Source organism: Pleurodeles waltl, chromosome 4_2 (assembly GCF_031143425.1).
Source record: "Pleurodeles waltl isolate 20211129_DDA chromosome 4_2, aPleWal1.hap1.20221129, whole genome shotgun sequence".
Classification (NCBI taxonomy): Eukaryota; Metazoa; Chordata; class Amphibia; order Caudata; family Salamandridae; genus Pleurodeles; species Pleurodeles waltl.
The window spans coordinates 366,347,904-366,361,831 of NC_090443.1; the positions used below are offsets into that span (position 1 = coordinate 366,347,904).

Here is a 13,928-nt window from a genome sequence, read left to right on the forward strand (position 1 = left end):
TTCCCACACTTCCTGTGAGCCTACTTTATCATCCGGCCTGGCCCACAATCTTGACAATATTGGGAGCATCGGATCCTCTCCCAAGCGGCCCGCGGAGGGGACCCATCACAGACAGACGAGATCTACATCGTGAATCCTGTGTATCCTGCACTTGCCCACAGCCAATGATGCCACCTCCAAGCAAACTGTCATGCCGGCCCCCTCACTGTAATAGCAGAACCTGAGGTCCTCGTGATTGGCAGGAAGAAGTGGTGCAGACAAGTCGCTCAATAGTCCTTGAGACCAGCAGCAGAGATAATCTTGTACCCCTGACAGCTGCAGACATGTGGGGACTACAAACAACTCGGATGCCGTCCCAGGGATGTGGAGTGGGCTGGGAGCCTGAAGAGGACATGAGATGAGGGGCCTGGCGCTGAAGCCTGGGCGGCGCTTCCTTACCTGGGCCCCTTGAGAAACAATGCTGAAGCCACAGAATGCCCGCAGATTACCCTGGAGCCCGCTGAGACGGCGGAACAAATGTGAGGTGCACAGGCACCGCCAGGCCGGCTTTCTGACCAAAAGGCCTACTATTGTCCTGTGAAGTGCATTAAATACCACCCACACTCTCCGTCCCTTGCCATTGAAATGGTGGTGCTTCTGAGAAGGGTGGGCTTACTCAGGCACACTGCAGGACAGTCGGCTGCACCCGACAGCTCCACGGGGCCTATCACAGCAACCTGATCAGGTTTTTTCATTCTCTAATATGCCATACTCCGGTTACCACATAGGAAGTTGTGTGGAATTCACTAGGCCTAAACAGAACGGCAATGGACCAGCCTCTTTGTCCCTGCTCTACATGCTGGTGAGCGTTCTGTACTTGGGATATAGGGCTCTTCATCACTGCCGAAGCACCAGGCATCCTCCCTGAACTTAATGCCCCCTTGACTGCTTACCAGTGGCTCACCTGACCACTGCAGGGTCTGGCCCGGATCTCCCACCGTAGAGTGGATCTTTGCTAACAGTCCTCACTGAGCAGGGCGCAGGAACGTGGGCCCCAACATTAAAGGCATCTCGCCCGACATTGTACCCAGTGTAATGCAATCCATCTCACACACACCTTTCAGGCAGGGCTGCTTACCACCAACTGCTCCCCCCCCCTACTGGGTCTGCCACGGGGGACCACATTCATTTTACCCAGCAAATGGTACTTTGGATGGTGTGGGAGGGACTCGTTAGGAAGGGGTCACTTTGCCACCTCTCCGCTTGCACAAAAGCCCTTCTCCTGGCCTCTTCTAGACCAAAGCAAGAAGCTTCAGCTGTCCCCCCTCTACCTTTTCAAGCCCTACAGCTTCTCCAGAGACCGAGGTACCTGTGTGTCATTAGACACGTATTAGTGGACTAAGGCGGTCATTCTGACCGCGGCGGGCAGCAGTCGCCGCCCGCCATGCGGTTACCGCCGAATGACCGCACCGCGGTCAAAAGACCGCGGCGGTCATTCCAACTTTCCCGCTGGGCCGGCGGGCGACCGCCAAAAGGCCGTCCGCCGGCCCAGTGGGAAAGCCCCTGCAACGAGGAAGCCGGCTCGGAATGGAGCCGGCGGAGTTGCAGGGGTGCGACAGGTGCAGTGGCACCCGTCGCGATTTTCACTGTTTGCAATGCAGACAGTGAAAATCTTTATGGGGCCCTGTTAGGGGGCCCCTGCACTGCCCGTGCCATTGGCATGGGCAGTGCAGGGGCCCCCAGGGGCCCCACGGCACCCGTTCCCGCCATCCTGGCTCTGGCGGTGGACACCACCAGAAACAAGCTGGCGGGAAGGGGGTCGGAATCCCCATGGCGGTGCTGCAAGCAGCGCCGCCATGGCAGATTCCCTGGGCCAGGGGAAAACCGGCGGGAAACCGCCGGATCCCCTTTTCTGACCGCGGCTTTACCGCCGCGGTCAGAATAGCCCAGGAAGCACCGCCAGCCTGTTGGCGGTGCTTCCGCCGCCCTCCGCCATGGCGGTCATGGACCGCCAGGGTCAGAATGACCCCCTAAGTATCTACATTACCAGTGCATTATCTCAGAGAGGGAGGGTTAGTTAAGGCACGCTACCCTCCACCCATATAATGATGGTCTTGGTGAAACACAAAAGAGACCAGTCCGTTTATGAGATGCTGTCCCGCTCAACCCCGGCGCACAATAAAGAAACTGGAGACTCGCCAAGTCCACCCACTCATGACAGCCCAGAAGGGCCCACCGAAGCTGAACTGGCCGCTGTCACAAGGGGCTTCTTGACCTCCTTGTTAAACTCCTTGAAATCTGACCTCCAGGACCTCCTGAAAGGTCTGTCCCAGGAACTACGAGACCTCCAAACGGATATGACCACAATAGGTGAGAGAGTTTTTGGGCTGAAAGAATATGAGAACATACAACAAGAGGACGTAGAGCTACTGAGTCAAGATATACTGTGCCTTCATGAACAACAAGACTTTCTACAGGCCCAAGCGGAGGACTTTGAGAACAGGTTCTGCCGAAACAACATTCGTATCAGGGGGGCCACCTCAGGCAACAAAAGCACAGACATTAAAGGATGTTCCCTGGCTCTCTTTCGCTCAGTCCTAGACTAGGAGGACAAAGACTTACAACTAGATCACGAACCCAGAGACAGCCTCTCCGGAGGACCGGCTCCAGGCCACCAAACATTCTCATGTGTGTACACAACTTCCTGATCAAAGAAGACATTCTAAGAATGGCTAGGGCAACCCATTCACTTCAGGAGCCACAGTCTCGGCCTATTTCAAGACATTTCTGTACTCACTCTACAAAGTCACAGGGAGTTCAAACAGATCACAGAATTCCAGCACTATCAGGAAGTGTCTTACTGATGGGAACACCCCTTCTGATTAATATTTTGCAGGAAGGTCATCTGCACCAACTATCATCTGCAGGATGCTTGTCAGGTCCTGGGAATGGCTGATGATCCCTCTAGTCAAGGAACACGCTCCTCCCCAGGTGGGTTCTCCCACCAAGGCCCCACAAAGGCAGAAAGCACAACCGACCGAGCCCTGAAGAACGGGTTCAAGAAAGACAATCTATCCTGGACAGCCTGGCCTTGGGCACAAATAAACCAGACACATTACCTCTACCTTACTGGAACAGCATGCTTCGATGTCCTACTATATCCTGTCAGCTCCACATAAATGGGCCTGAGGCAGCGGGAGATCCCTCGGAAAATGCTCCACTACCGAACTGCCTAATGCTGCAGGCCCTACCCGCTGTAGTACTGCATTCCTGACTCAGGACTTTGTTTTATAAATGGTTTATCTGGTTAGATGTTAGATTTTGTTGATACACTTTATACTCCTCCATATTGCCTGGTCTTCTTTCACGACAATCAAGCCTACCACAGAATATGCTCCAGTGCAGGTCTCACTTGGTCGACTCCTTGCCCCCAGCAATGCCACTTCACAGCTCCGTGCTTCCACCCTCCTAACCCATCTGGAGCTTAATATATTGAGCCTCAAAGTACGAGGCCTGAATAACTCCACTAAATGATCTGCAGTGTTTTCCCTACTGGGGCGCTCAGAGAGTCATATCTGCCTCTTGCAGGAGACTTACCTACTTACTAACAATACCTCTAGGATGCACTCCAGATAGTTCTCTCAACAATTTTGGTCCTCTACTCAAGCAAAGAGAGAGGAGGTGGCTAGTCTAATTCTCTAGGAGCTTCCAGGGTGAAATAATATCTAAAGTAGCTGAAATCGAGGGACATCTCCTTGCCTATAGAATGCGGGTTGGGAACTTTCACTTTAAAATAGCATCCATTTACACCCCAAATGAGCATCAAGACAAGTTCATCATGGAGGCCTTAGTCCCTGTCGTATGCACCCCTGACACCGCAATTCTAATAGGGGGTGACTTGAACTTGGTTATGGACAACGATCTTGACAGATATAGCCACAGGTCAGATCAGACGGGAGCCTTCTCACACTCATGTCTTCAGTGGCTGATGGACTGTCGCCTGACCGAGGCATGGCATACGACCCACCCTCACTCATGAGACTATACTTTCTATTCCACCGCTCGGAAAAGATAGATCTTTTTCTGACCCACCTGCCTTCTTTAAACTGACACGCAACACTTCAATTGAGCTCACAGCACACATTGACTCTTCTTAATATAGGACCTCTCGCTGGAGGCTGAGGGACACACTGCTCCACTCACCCACTAAAGTAGAGGCTGTGCATCAATTTATTACAGACTATCTTATCATTAACGACAATGACTCAATGTCACTCTCCTCTTTCTGGGAAGCACTAAAGCTTATGGTATGGGAAGAATTCATCACAATTTCAGTGGTGGAGAACTGGACCCTCAAAGAAAAAAGACAACACACAGTACTAGAATGGGAAACAATACACAAATGCACGTGGCTCCCATAGCCTGGCGGGAACTGGAGAAAGCGACTTAATCTCGATAGGGCTGAATAAGCTATGGCCCAAATGAAAAATAAATTCTACCTTGGGAGCAATCGCTGTGGACGGATGCTGGCACATAGATTATGCGCTCTCACCCATGCATGCAGTCATCCGGTGCTCCCTGACCAAAGAAGCACACACAGACCCGCAGATAGCGGCTGCCTTTCAACAGTTTTACTGTACCGTCTCCACAGCCTCTGCAGACAACCCTATAGATTGCACCAACTATCTGGATGGCTGCAACCTCACCCTCCTGCCATACACTGAAGTGGAGGCTCTGGACAAGCCCATCTGCACAGAATAGGTCGTCTTGGCCATAGCTCAATCAAAAACAGGAAAGGCTCCAGGCCCCGATGGCTTCTTCCCACACTTCTGAAAGGCCTTCAATCCCCTTATGCCCAGTTTGGTTGACCCTGAAAGGCCTTTTGCCCAGAACTGGCGCCCATCCTTACGAGACTCTTCAATTCCTTTGCCGACACAGGCTCCCTCACTGACACCATGCTGGAAGTCAGCATTACTGTGATCCTGAAACAGGGCAAGGATCCTACTTCCTGTGGGTCCTATAGGCCTACCTCTTTGCTCAACATTGAGGCCAAACTCTTCACCAGTGTTCTGGCCCATCGCTTCAAACCCCTTATGCCCAGTTTGGTTGACCCTGACCAGGCAGGCCGGGAGATAATACCAAGGGCTTTTTGCACTTATTGGATAAGATCCACAAATCCAAGAAAGAGGTGCTCTTGCTATCAATTTGATACTGAAAAGGCATTCGACAGAGTCCATTGGCCCTACCACTCTGCAACCATCTCCCAATTTAGGCTTTAGGAAAAAATTCAGGGGTGTCTTTGCAGCCCCTTCCCAATACAGTGCGGGCAAGACAGAATTGCCCCATGTACCCACTCCTCTTCACCCTGTATATAGAACCTTTTGCTCAATAGATCTGAGCCAACCGTAACATCACCGGGATAACGTTTGGCCAATACCACCATCTCATTAGCTCATATGCGGATGAGGTGATACTGGCCATCTCTATTGGTCTCTCTCCCCGCCTTAGTCACCAAACTTCACATGTTTTGGCTGACGTCAGGCATCAAAGTGAAAATGCAAAAATCCCAAATTCTAAACCTTGCAGTGACTCTGTCTCACGAAGCTAGCCTTCGCTATAGACTCCCATTCATGTGGCCACCCAACCATATTCCTTACCTGGGGATTAGACTGGCCTGCTCTACAACACAAGCTCTTGCATTAAACTACTCCACCCTTACATCTTATATTCTGTCTGATTTGGAAATATGCTGTCACCTCCGCCTATCATGGATGGGCTGGATTGTGGCAATTAAAATGACTATCTTACCCCATATCCTGTACCACTTTCAGACGCTCTCCCTAAACCCACTGAAAAATAACCTGCAGATCCTCCAAAACATAATCTCCAAATTCATCTGGGTCAAGAGATCACCTTGCTTATCCAATCTTTTGATGAACCGCCCAACTCGGAAGAGGGTACTGGCAGTACTTTGCCTGTGGCGATACTTCCAAGCTGCCCAGTTATGTTTCTTGGTGGAGTGCAGCTGCTCACTCTCAGAGAAACACTGGTGCTTCATGGACCAGGCAGTTATCAGGTCTCACATATGTGACTGAAATTTCGGATGCAGTAGCGATCAAAGCATTGCGGTCCTCTTTTCCATCCCCCTTGACCCCCAACTAAGCTAATCCTGATTTTGCTCCAGGCATGTGCCCTGATTATTTCTGTTGCTGGCAGGAGGGAGGGTGTAAAAGAGTAGGGCTGCCTTTTTGACCCACAAGGGATTTTACCAATTGACCATGCTAAAAGTGGAGTATGGCTTAGCGGAAGCTAATAGATTACAATACCTGCAGCTCGGCCACTGGGTGCTGCAACCCACCATTCAGCCTCGGCCATTCGATAAAAGGATGTTCCTTAAGAAGGACAATAAGCCCCTAGTCTCACAAATATATGCGTTCTTGGGTACACAGGCACATCCGCCTTAGGTGCCACGTCAATCTAGATGGGAGGCGGAATTAGGCAGAGAACTGATGGACAAAGAATGGGAGGACATATGCTATAGAGCACAATGTTCAGCCCACAGTGTAGCTAGCATCAAAAGGGCCTACAAAATAACTTCTGAATGGTATTTTACTCCTTCACAGCTTCAATTATTGAACTCAATCACATCCAAAGTGTGCTGGAAGGCTGCTGGAATACTGGCACCCTGCTACATCTCATGTGGCCCTGCCCAAAACTGGAATGGGTCTGGGAGCGCATATTTGACAACTGATCACGCACTAACACGGAAATTCCCCATTTCCCAGCATATATCATCTTTGGCCTTCCCAGCCCCTTAACCTGCCCGCTCGGCTCCCAAAAAGGGAAACAGATGGCACTTGCCCTTGGTGCAGCGCATCAAGTAATCTTACAAATATGGGGCACAGAGAAGACACCAGACTATACTGCCTGGTTCCACAATTTATGGTTTCTATTGGGGATGGAGAAGCTGTCCCTAGCGGTGGACCAACAGGGCCTTGATTACAACATGGGTGCCCATCATCCAAGTCCTTTCTTCAGAATTAAATTAGCTTACCTGCCCTGCCTCGCTGAAGGTACTGCATGTACTGCCCCACACTGATGTGACTCCAACATAGAGCTACATATAGCCACAAGTGACCTGTAGCTCTTTAGCTACGCTCACACACTTATAGAATTTACTACAGACCCTCTAGCTATAATAGAGGAGGAAGGGTGAGTGGAGATTGAATGGTGGGACTTAACAATCTTTGTTTTCCCTTTTTCCCCATTACTCCTTGCAACACTGATGGACTCCGGGTTGTGGGCATAATCCTGTGTTAAATGTATGCTCTCTTTCATCAACCGCTGCAGACTCTATGGGTTGTAGGTGGCTAGCAGTGTTGCACTAAGGAATAAACAGAATTGATCCCAAAAATCATTCTAGGAAGTGAGTAAAGGAGATGTGAGGCTCATAGGTATATGCCCTTCCTAGAGATCATGGAAACAGTAGAAAGCTTGCAAAGTGGTGGTAAGAAGGGTTGTATGAGGCCCACCCAACGTATGCAAGAATTGGGACTAGGGAGACAAAATCAGAGTAATGAAGAAACAGAAAATTAATCCAGACAGACTCACACACCATATTTTAACTAGACTCTCTCCTTCACATTCTTTTTCCACCTTACACAAGTAATGGCATGGGTGATAGTTAAGATTTAGTGAGGATAATGATGGGAGATATCAGAATTAGTTTATAACTTAATTTCAAAACTTTATTTTTGAGAATTTTCCATGCTGCAGGCACTATAACACCCCATCAACCTTACCCCCTCTTCAATTTTAGAGGTGTTTACATTCTATTAGCGTAGATTTATCTTCCATCAATTGTACAATTTATGTGATGTTATTTACCCATCTACGCACAGATATACACATGCATCCTTACAGCATAACTGTATATGTGAGCTATAGAGGCACAGTCACCTGGTACATACTCAACATCGCAAAGTTACACCAAGATAGCCATATGCTTATATATTACCTGCAGAAAAAGGCATAAAGGCATCTCGTTTGATTAACTGCCCATCAGCATCCAGGAAATGCTCTGGATAGAACTGGTATGGATTCTCCCAAATGGACTCATCCTTGAGGATGGACGTCAGGTTGAACATGAGTGTGGTACCCTAAATGTAACAGCAGACATGTTAAATACAAATATGGATAATAATATATGTTGCATTACTTCACTCAGTGTGATCAATCAATGAATAACATTGAAAAATGAGAGTTGTTTCACATGCAGTCCTTTGCTCCTCCTTTCACAAAACTGCACACATCTCCTCAAGAAGCACCACAGTAGTATAATGAGATACCTTTCATCAAACTCAAAAGTAGGCGTGGTTTGAATAATATGAAAGGTGGTTATGCCCTGGAAGTCCCTCCCCAGAAGTGGTATCACTTCCGGCTCATGTGACCCGACAGTGATGTCACCAGTGACCCCTAACCCAGAAGTGATGTCACGTCTGGCCCATGTGACCAGGTTGTGATGTCGGCGGTGACCCCTAACCCAGAGGTGACATCACTTCTGGCTCATGTGCCAGGTAGCGATGCCACCTATGAGCCAAAACTCGGAAGAGCCCTCCTTTGGAAATGAAGTAATTGCAATGTCATTTCTGGCTCATGTGACCAGGCAGGGATGTCACCTGTAACCCCTAACCCGGAGCCAACATCACTTCTGGCTCATGTTACCAGGTAGGGATGTCGCCTGTGACCTCTAACCTCAGGAGTGCCCAGGAAGCCAGACCCTGGTAGTGACATCGGCCCAAAACCAATCCCATAAGCCAATGCACCAGAAATCACATAGCTGGGAACCATGAGAGTTCAATTGCCTTTTTGAAAAGGCGAATCATGAATTTGAAGGCATGTATCTGTACGCATGTGTGTCTATGAGTGTGTGTGCGTGTGTGTGTGCACATGCGCCAGCAGGGCTTACTAAACATAATGTTTTCAGTGCAACAAGCAGAAAAGTATAATACTTTTTTAGACAGATGAAAGGAGGCCCTTTTAAAGTGTGCAAGAAATTGAAATGAATTCAGAGCTATTTTTGGAAACTGTGCAAGAAACCTAAAAGAATGTAGCAAGTTTTCACATACAAGAATTTAGGCCTTTTTTTAAACAGCAAGGAATATAACTAAGTTCATGGCTATTTTTAAAACGGCAAGAGAGGAGGCCTCTTCTGTATTTGCCCAAAAGCTGCCCTGGGTGACTTCATTGCTCCAAAAACAAAATAAAAACAATAACTTTTTCTTGACACATAAATGTCTGACTCATGGCTCATCTCTAAAAAAATAGTCTCTGTTTCAAAGCTGCCTCGAATGACCTTTGTGTAAACAAAAAAAAAGCTGTGGACTTTTAAGACAGAAAATACTGACAAATGATTCAGCATAACCTAAAATGGGAACCTGCTTCTACAATCTGTTTAGATAAACACACAAAACACTAACTCATGGGTCACCTCTAAAAATAGTCTCTTTTTAAAAGCTTGAATTGAATGACCTGTTTGCTCAAAAAAATGAAACAAGCATTTGCAATGCAACGGGTCTCGCGTTTGCTCATGTTAGAGCTGATAGCGGTGTAAACTCCAAACCCGACTTTTCACCTATCAACAAAAGGGCATTTATGTCCGTAACCCGAAAAAGTGCAATTAACTGTGTAAAGCGCTCGACTTCTGCCAAGCAAAATCGTGCTAGTAAATTAGAGAAAAAGTAGTCCACGAGCCGGACAGAAAACAGCGAGCCTTGCATGTTTTCTGTACTTGGCCGATGCGCTTGAGGAGCGCTGGCCACCGGAAAAGGCATGACGTATGCATGCCTTCGACTAATGAAAGCAAGCAGATTTTAATAGGCAAGCCCACGAACAAATGAAAAACACTGACGTGACGTCGGCAGGGCTCCGAGCCCTTTTCTAAACCCTAAAGCGTCTCGCTGCGATACGCATGCGCGAGCGCATGCAACGCAGGCTCGGCCCTAAAAAGCCTTTCACCACTCCAGACACAGTATTACAGCTTTGGATTGGTAAAACAAAGAATGAGCAAAAGCAGCCCCTGACGTGTTTCGCTGTCATTATAGCTCTTCAGAGAGGTTTAGCTTTGTCCAGAAACAAGGGAACACCCAGTGTAAGTCAAAACAAAACCCTTTCAGGGTTAGAGTGACACATATGTATGCCAAAAAGCAGAGAGAACTCTGGGTGGTTCCCAAGTTTAGGTGGAGAGCACCTCCAGTAAGGAGCACCCTGCAACACCAATGGCACCCTAGATTTTCTCTTTTCAAATGTCTGTTTTTCTAGCAAGAAAACAAACATCTGAGGTGAGCAAATTTTGAGTGTCAGGGTGTGGTTATTGTGCAATACAAAATTAACATTCCGATTCTTATTGTGTGGATGCTTGTGTCTTTAGAATATTGAGAACTAATAGCTGCATTATCAGCTTTAAACCATATTACATCTTACACATCAACAGAAAGTTGGATGCAACTGTAAATTCTATTTTGGCCTGCAGTAGGATATGTTTTGTGTGACATTGTTCCTCTTGTGATATCTTAATATGGATTTTTCTCTTTTTTGTGTGGGTAAAAAAAAAATTTTTTAAGCGAATGGCTTGTCTGTTTTCTGAAATATATTAGGATGGGTCTTTTAAACTGTTCAAGTTAAAATTACTTGCCCTTAGACATAAAGGATAGAATACGCATAGGCTGACTTAGCCTGGGGTCACAGACCGGACAGGAAAAAGACCATCTTTTGAAATGGATATGCAACAGAGTTTAGGAAAGAACCTAGGGGCATATTTATACTCTGTTTGCGCCGAATGTGCGTCAAAAATGTTGACGCACAATCAACGCAAACCCTGCCCCATATTTATACTTTGACGTCCGACCCCGCGGGCGTCAAAATTCCACCATGTGCGTCATTTTTTGGAAGGGGGAACCAGCCTTGCGTTAATTATATGCAAGGTAGGCGTTCCCTTCCAAAAAATGACTTTAAGGCCTGTGCCCCATATTTATACTCTGACGTCATTTTGATGCACAGGAGGGGCTGGGCCTTAAAAAACGACGCACAGCCTGATGGGTGCCGTTTTTTAACGCCTGGGTCAGGGCAGGCGTTAAGGGACCTGTGGGATCGGAAGGAGCCCAGAGGTGCCCTCCCCTGCCCCCAGGGACACCCCCTGCCATCCTTGCCCACCCCAGGAGGACACCCAAGGATGGAGGGACCCATCCCAGGGAAGTAAAGGTAAGTTAGGGTAAGTATTTTTTTCAGATTTTTTTTGTGGCATAGGGTGGCCTGATTTGGGCCCCCCTACATGCCACTATGCCCAATGACCATGCCCAGGGGACATAAGTCCCCTGGGCTTGGCCATTGGGCAAGGGGGCATGACTCCTGTCTTTGCTAAGACAGGAGTCATGTCAATGGAGGTTGGGCGTCAAAAAAAATGGCGCAAATCCGGTTTGAGGCCTGAATTTTGCCTCAGACCTGACTTGCCCCATTTTTTGACGCACAACCCCCATTTTCCCATACGCCGGCGCTGCCTGGTGTGAGTCATTTTTTTTGACGCACACCAGTCCGCAGTGCCGGCTAACGTCATTCCATAAATAAGGCGCCCGCATGGCGCGTTGGAATGGCGTTAGCCGGCAGTAAAATTTTTGACGCACAACTGCGTTCGCGCAGTTGTGCGTCAAAAAGTATAAATATGGGCCCTAAACTCCCATTATGCATGTGCTGCAGTACAGTTGTGTTCTCAGAAGGAAAGTATGCAATTGGCTGGGACTTGACAATCCCATGCACACCCATGTTTGTTGTGCATTCCAAAATTAGCCTCTCATTTCTTTTGGCTGTGCACACCAAGTCCTTTTTTGGACTCTGGGGTTGTAACTGAGCATTTCAGCCTCTCCTTTAGCTCCTACTCTCACACCTGCTCATAATAAATCCTCCAATTCCCCTCTCTGCCCCACACCTACATCTTCTGCATCACTGTACCCTATTGGGAGGCTTTATCCACAAGCTTTAGATTCAGCACTAGGCTGAGCCTTACAGTATGCTTGCTACTGCCCTATAAGCAGTGTTCACAATATACTTGTCATTTTCTTTAGGTGAAAGAGAAGTCCATTTGTCTCTGAAAGTCCCATAACAGCATCCCCCTTTGTGCCTTTCGTTTAAGTTCACTGTGCAACTTTATCGAGTTATTACTATATCCATGAATGCTTTCTCTTATGTGTAGTATCTTCCCTAGTCTGGTACCCGCAATGACTAGGCCACACACAGAGCTGTAAATCACACGTCTTCATTTCTCTGCATCTACATATGAATCCCAACATTCTAAACCAAGCTTTCATTACATTTTATTCTACTGATTACGTCACACTGATACGGGGTCTGCGGGGAGTCAGAAAGGTTACATTCGCAATCATGCAAAACACTACATCTCCCCTTCTGTCAACTGAAAAATTAAATTTTTTCAAGAAAAAGATTGGACATACACAAATATCTATATATGTAGAAACATGCACAAAAAGCAGAGAGAACTCTGGGTGGTTCCCAAGTTTAGGTGGACAGCAGCTCCAGTAAGGAGCACCCTGCAACACCAGTAACAAGCTAGATTTGCTCCCTTCAAATATCTGTTTTACTAGCAAGCGTACGACTAGCACCTGAATAAGGAAGTAGGTTTTAGGCCCACAAGGAGAGGCTCATGCTTTTTAATCCTTGCGGTACAATGCGATTGTCTGCCTTCCAATTCTATACCTACTAAATACAATTAGACTTTAAAATGCATCCCCACTGGGAAAAGGGCTGCACGTTATTTAACTTAACCGCCTACAAACTTACCTCCCAACATTGTCTTTTTACTGGTAAGCACAGCCTTGGCGTGAAAAAGCAACGCTCACAAGATGCAACTTGCAACTGGAATCCACTCTCCACCCATTGCACAATTAAGAGGCTAGAGAAACAGCAGCGTGACAAAATACGCATTGAAAAAAAAATGTGTCACCCAGACACTGTACAAGCAAAAACTAAAAGTGGCACTAGAATGATATCAGCGCTAAGTAGCTCAACGTATCTGCAGTTTTGGGAATCAATGACTTTTACCCTCACATTAGAGACATTGGAAACTTTCCCTTTGATGTAATGAAGAAATGCATAACACTGAGCACTAGTGTTTTCAGCTGAATAACGTCTCTGTTTGAAATTAGTACTATGGTAAGGTAGTCTGTCAGTGGCCGTACTCGTCTAGGCACTTTCACGATGTCCTACTAAGTCACACTCTACGGAGACTCGCCTCTCTACAAATTTCAGACAGTTCTTCCAACAAATATACAAAAAAAATTTTTTTCTAAAAACATGCTACAATAAATGTAATTTGAGAATATCCTTCGTGAAAAAATCACAATGAACACATATTCATTTTGCGTTGTCAATCGTCTTGAACCAGATGAAAGGTCCACCGACTTCAGGCTTACCTTCAGTCTCCGGATAAATAGACTACAAAATCCAATTGCCCCACTCTAGCTTCCTTAACGACTACATCCCATTACCTTACAGTAAAAAAAACAATGCAACTGGTCTCGCGTTTGCTCATGTTAGAGCTGATCGCGTTGTAAACTCCTAACCCGACTTTTCACCTATCGGGCAAAAGTGCATTTATGTACACAACCCGAAAAAGTGAAATTAAGGCCCGTATTTATACTCCGTTTGCGCCGAATTAGCGTCGTTTTTTTCGACGCAAATTTGGCGCAAAACTAACGCCATATTTATACTTTGGCGTTAGACGTGTCTAGCGCCAAAGTATGGGCAAATAGCGTCATTTTTTTGCGTGAACGCCTTCCTTGCGTTAATGAGATGCAAGGAAGGCGTTCCCGTCTAAAAAAATGACGGCGACGCAAATGCGTCGTATTTATACTCCCGGGCAAAAATCACGCCCGGGAGGT

The 13,928-nt window shown here is 47.1% G+C and overlaps 1 protein-coding gene across 1 annotated transcript in view; it reads right to left on the reverse strand.

The window, feature by feature from the left end:
* The window catches only part of LOC138292727 (cytochrome P450 2D15-like), a 496,310-nt gene that overhangs the window by 117,929 nt on the left and 364,453 nt on the right, over positions 1-13,928 (reverse strand). Inside the window, exon 8 of the mRNA XM_069231465.1 lies at positions 7,997-8,138. Coding sequence (XP_069087566.1) covers positions 7,997-8,138 — 142 coding nt within the window. The remainder of the gene's footprint in view (positions 1-7,996; positions 8,139-13,928) is intronic.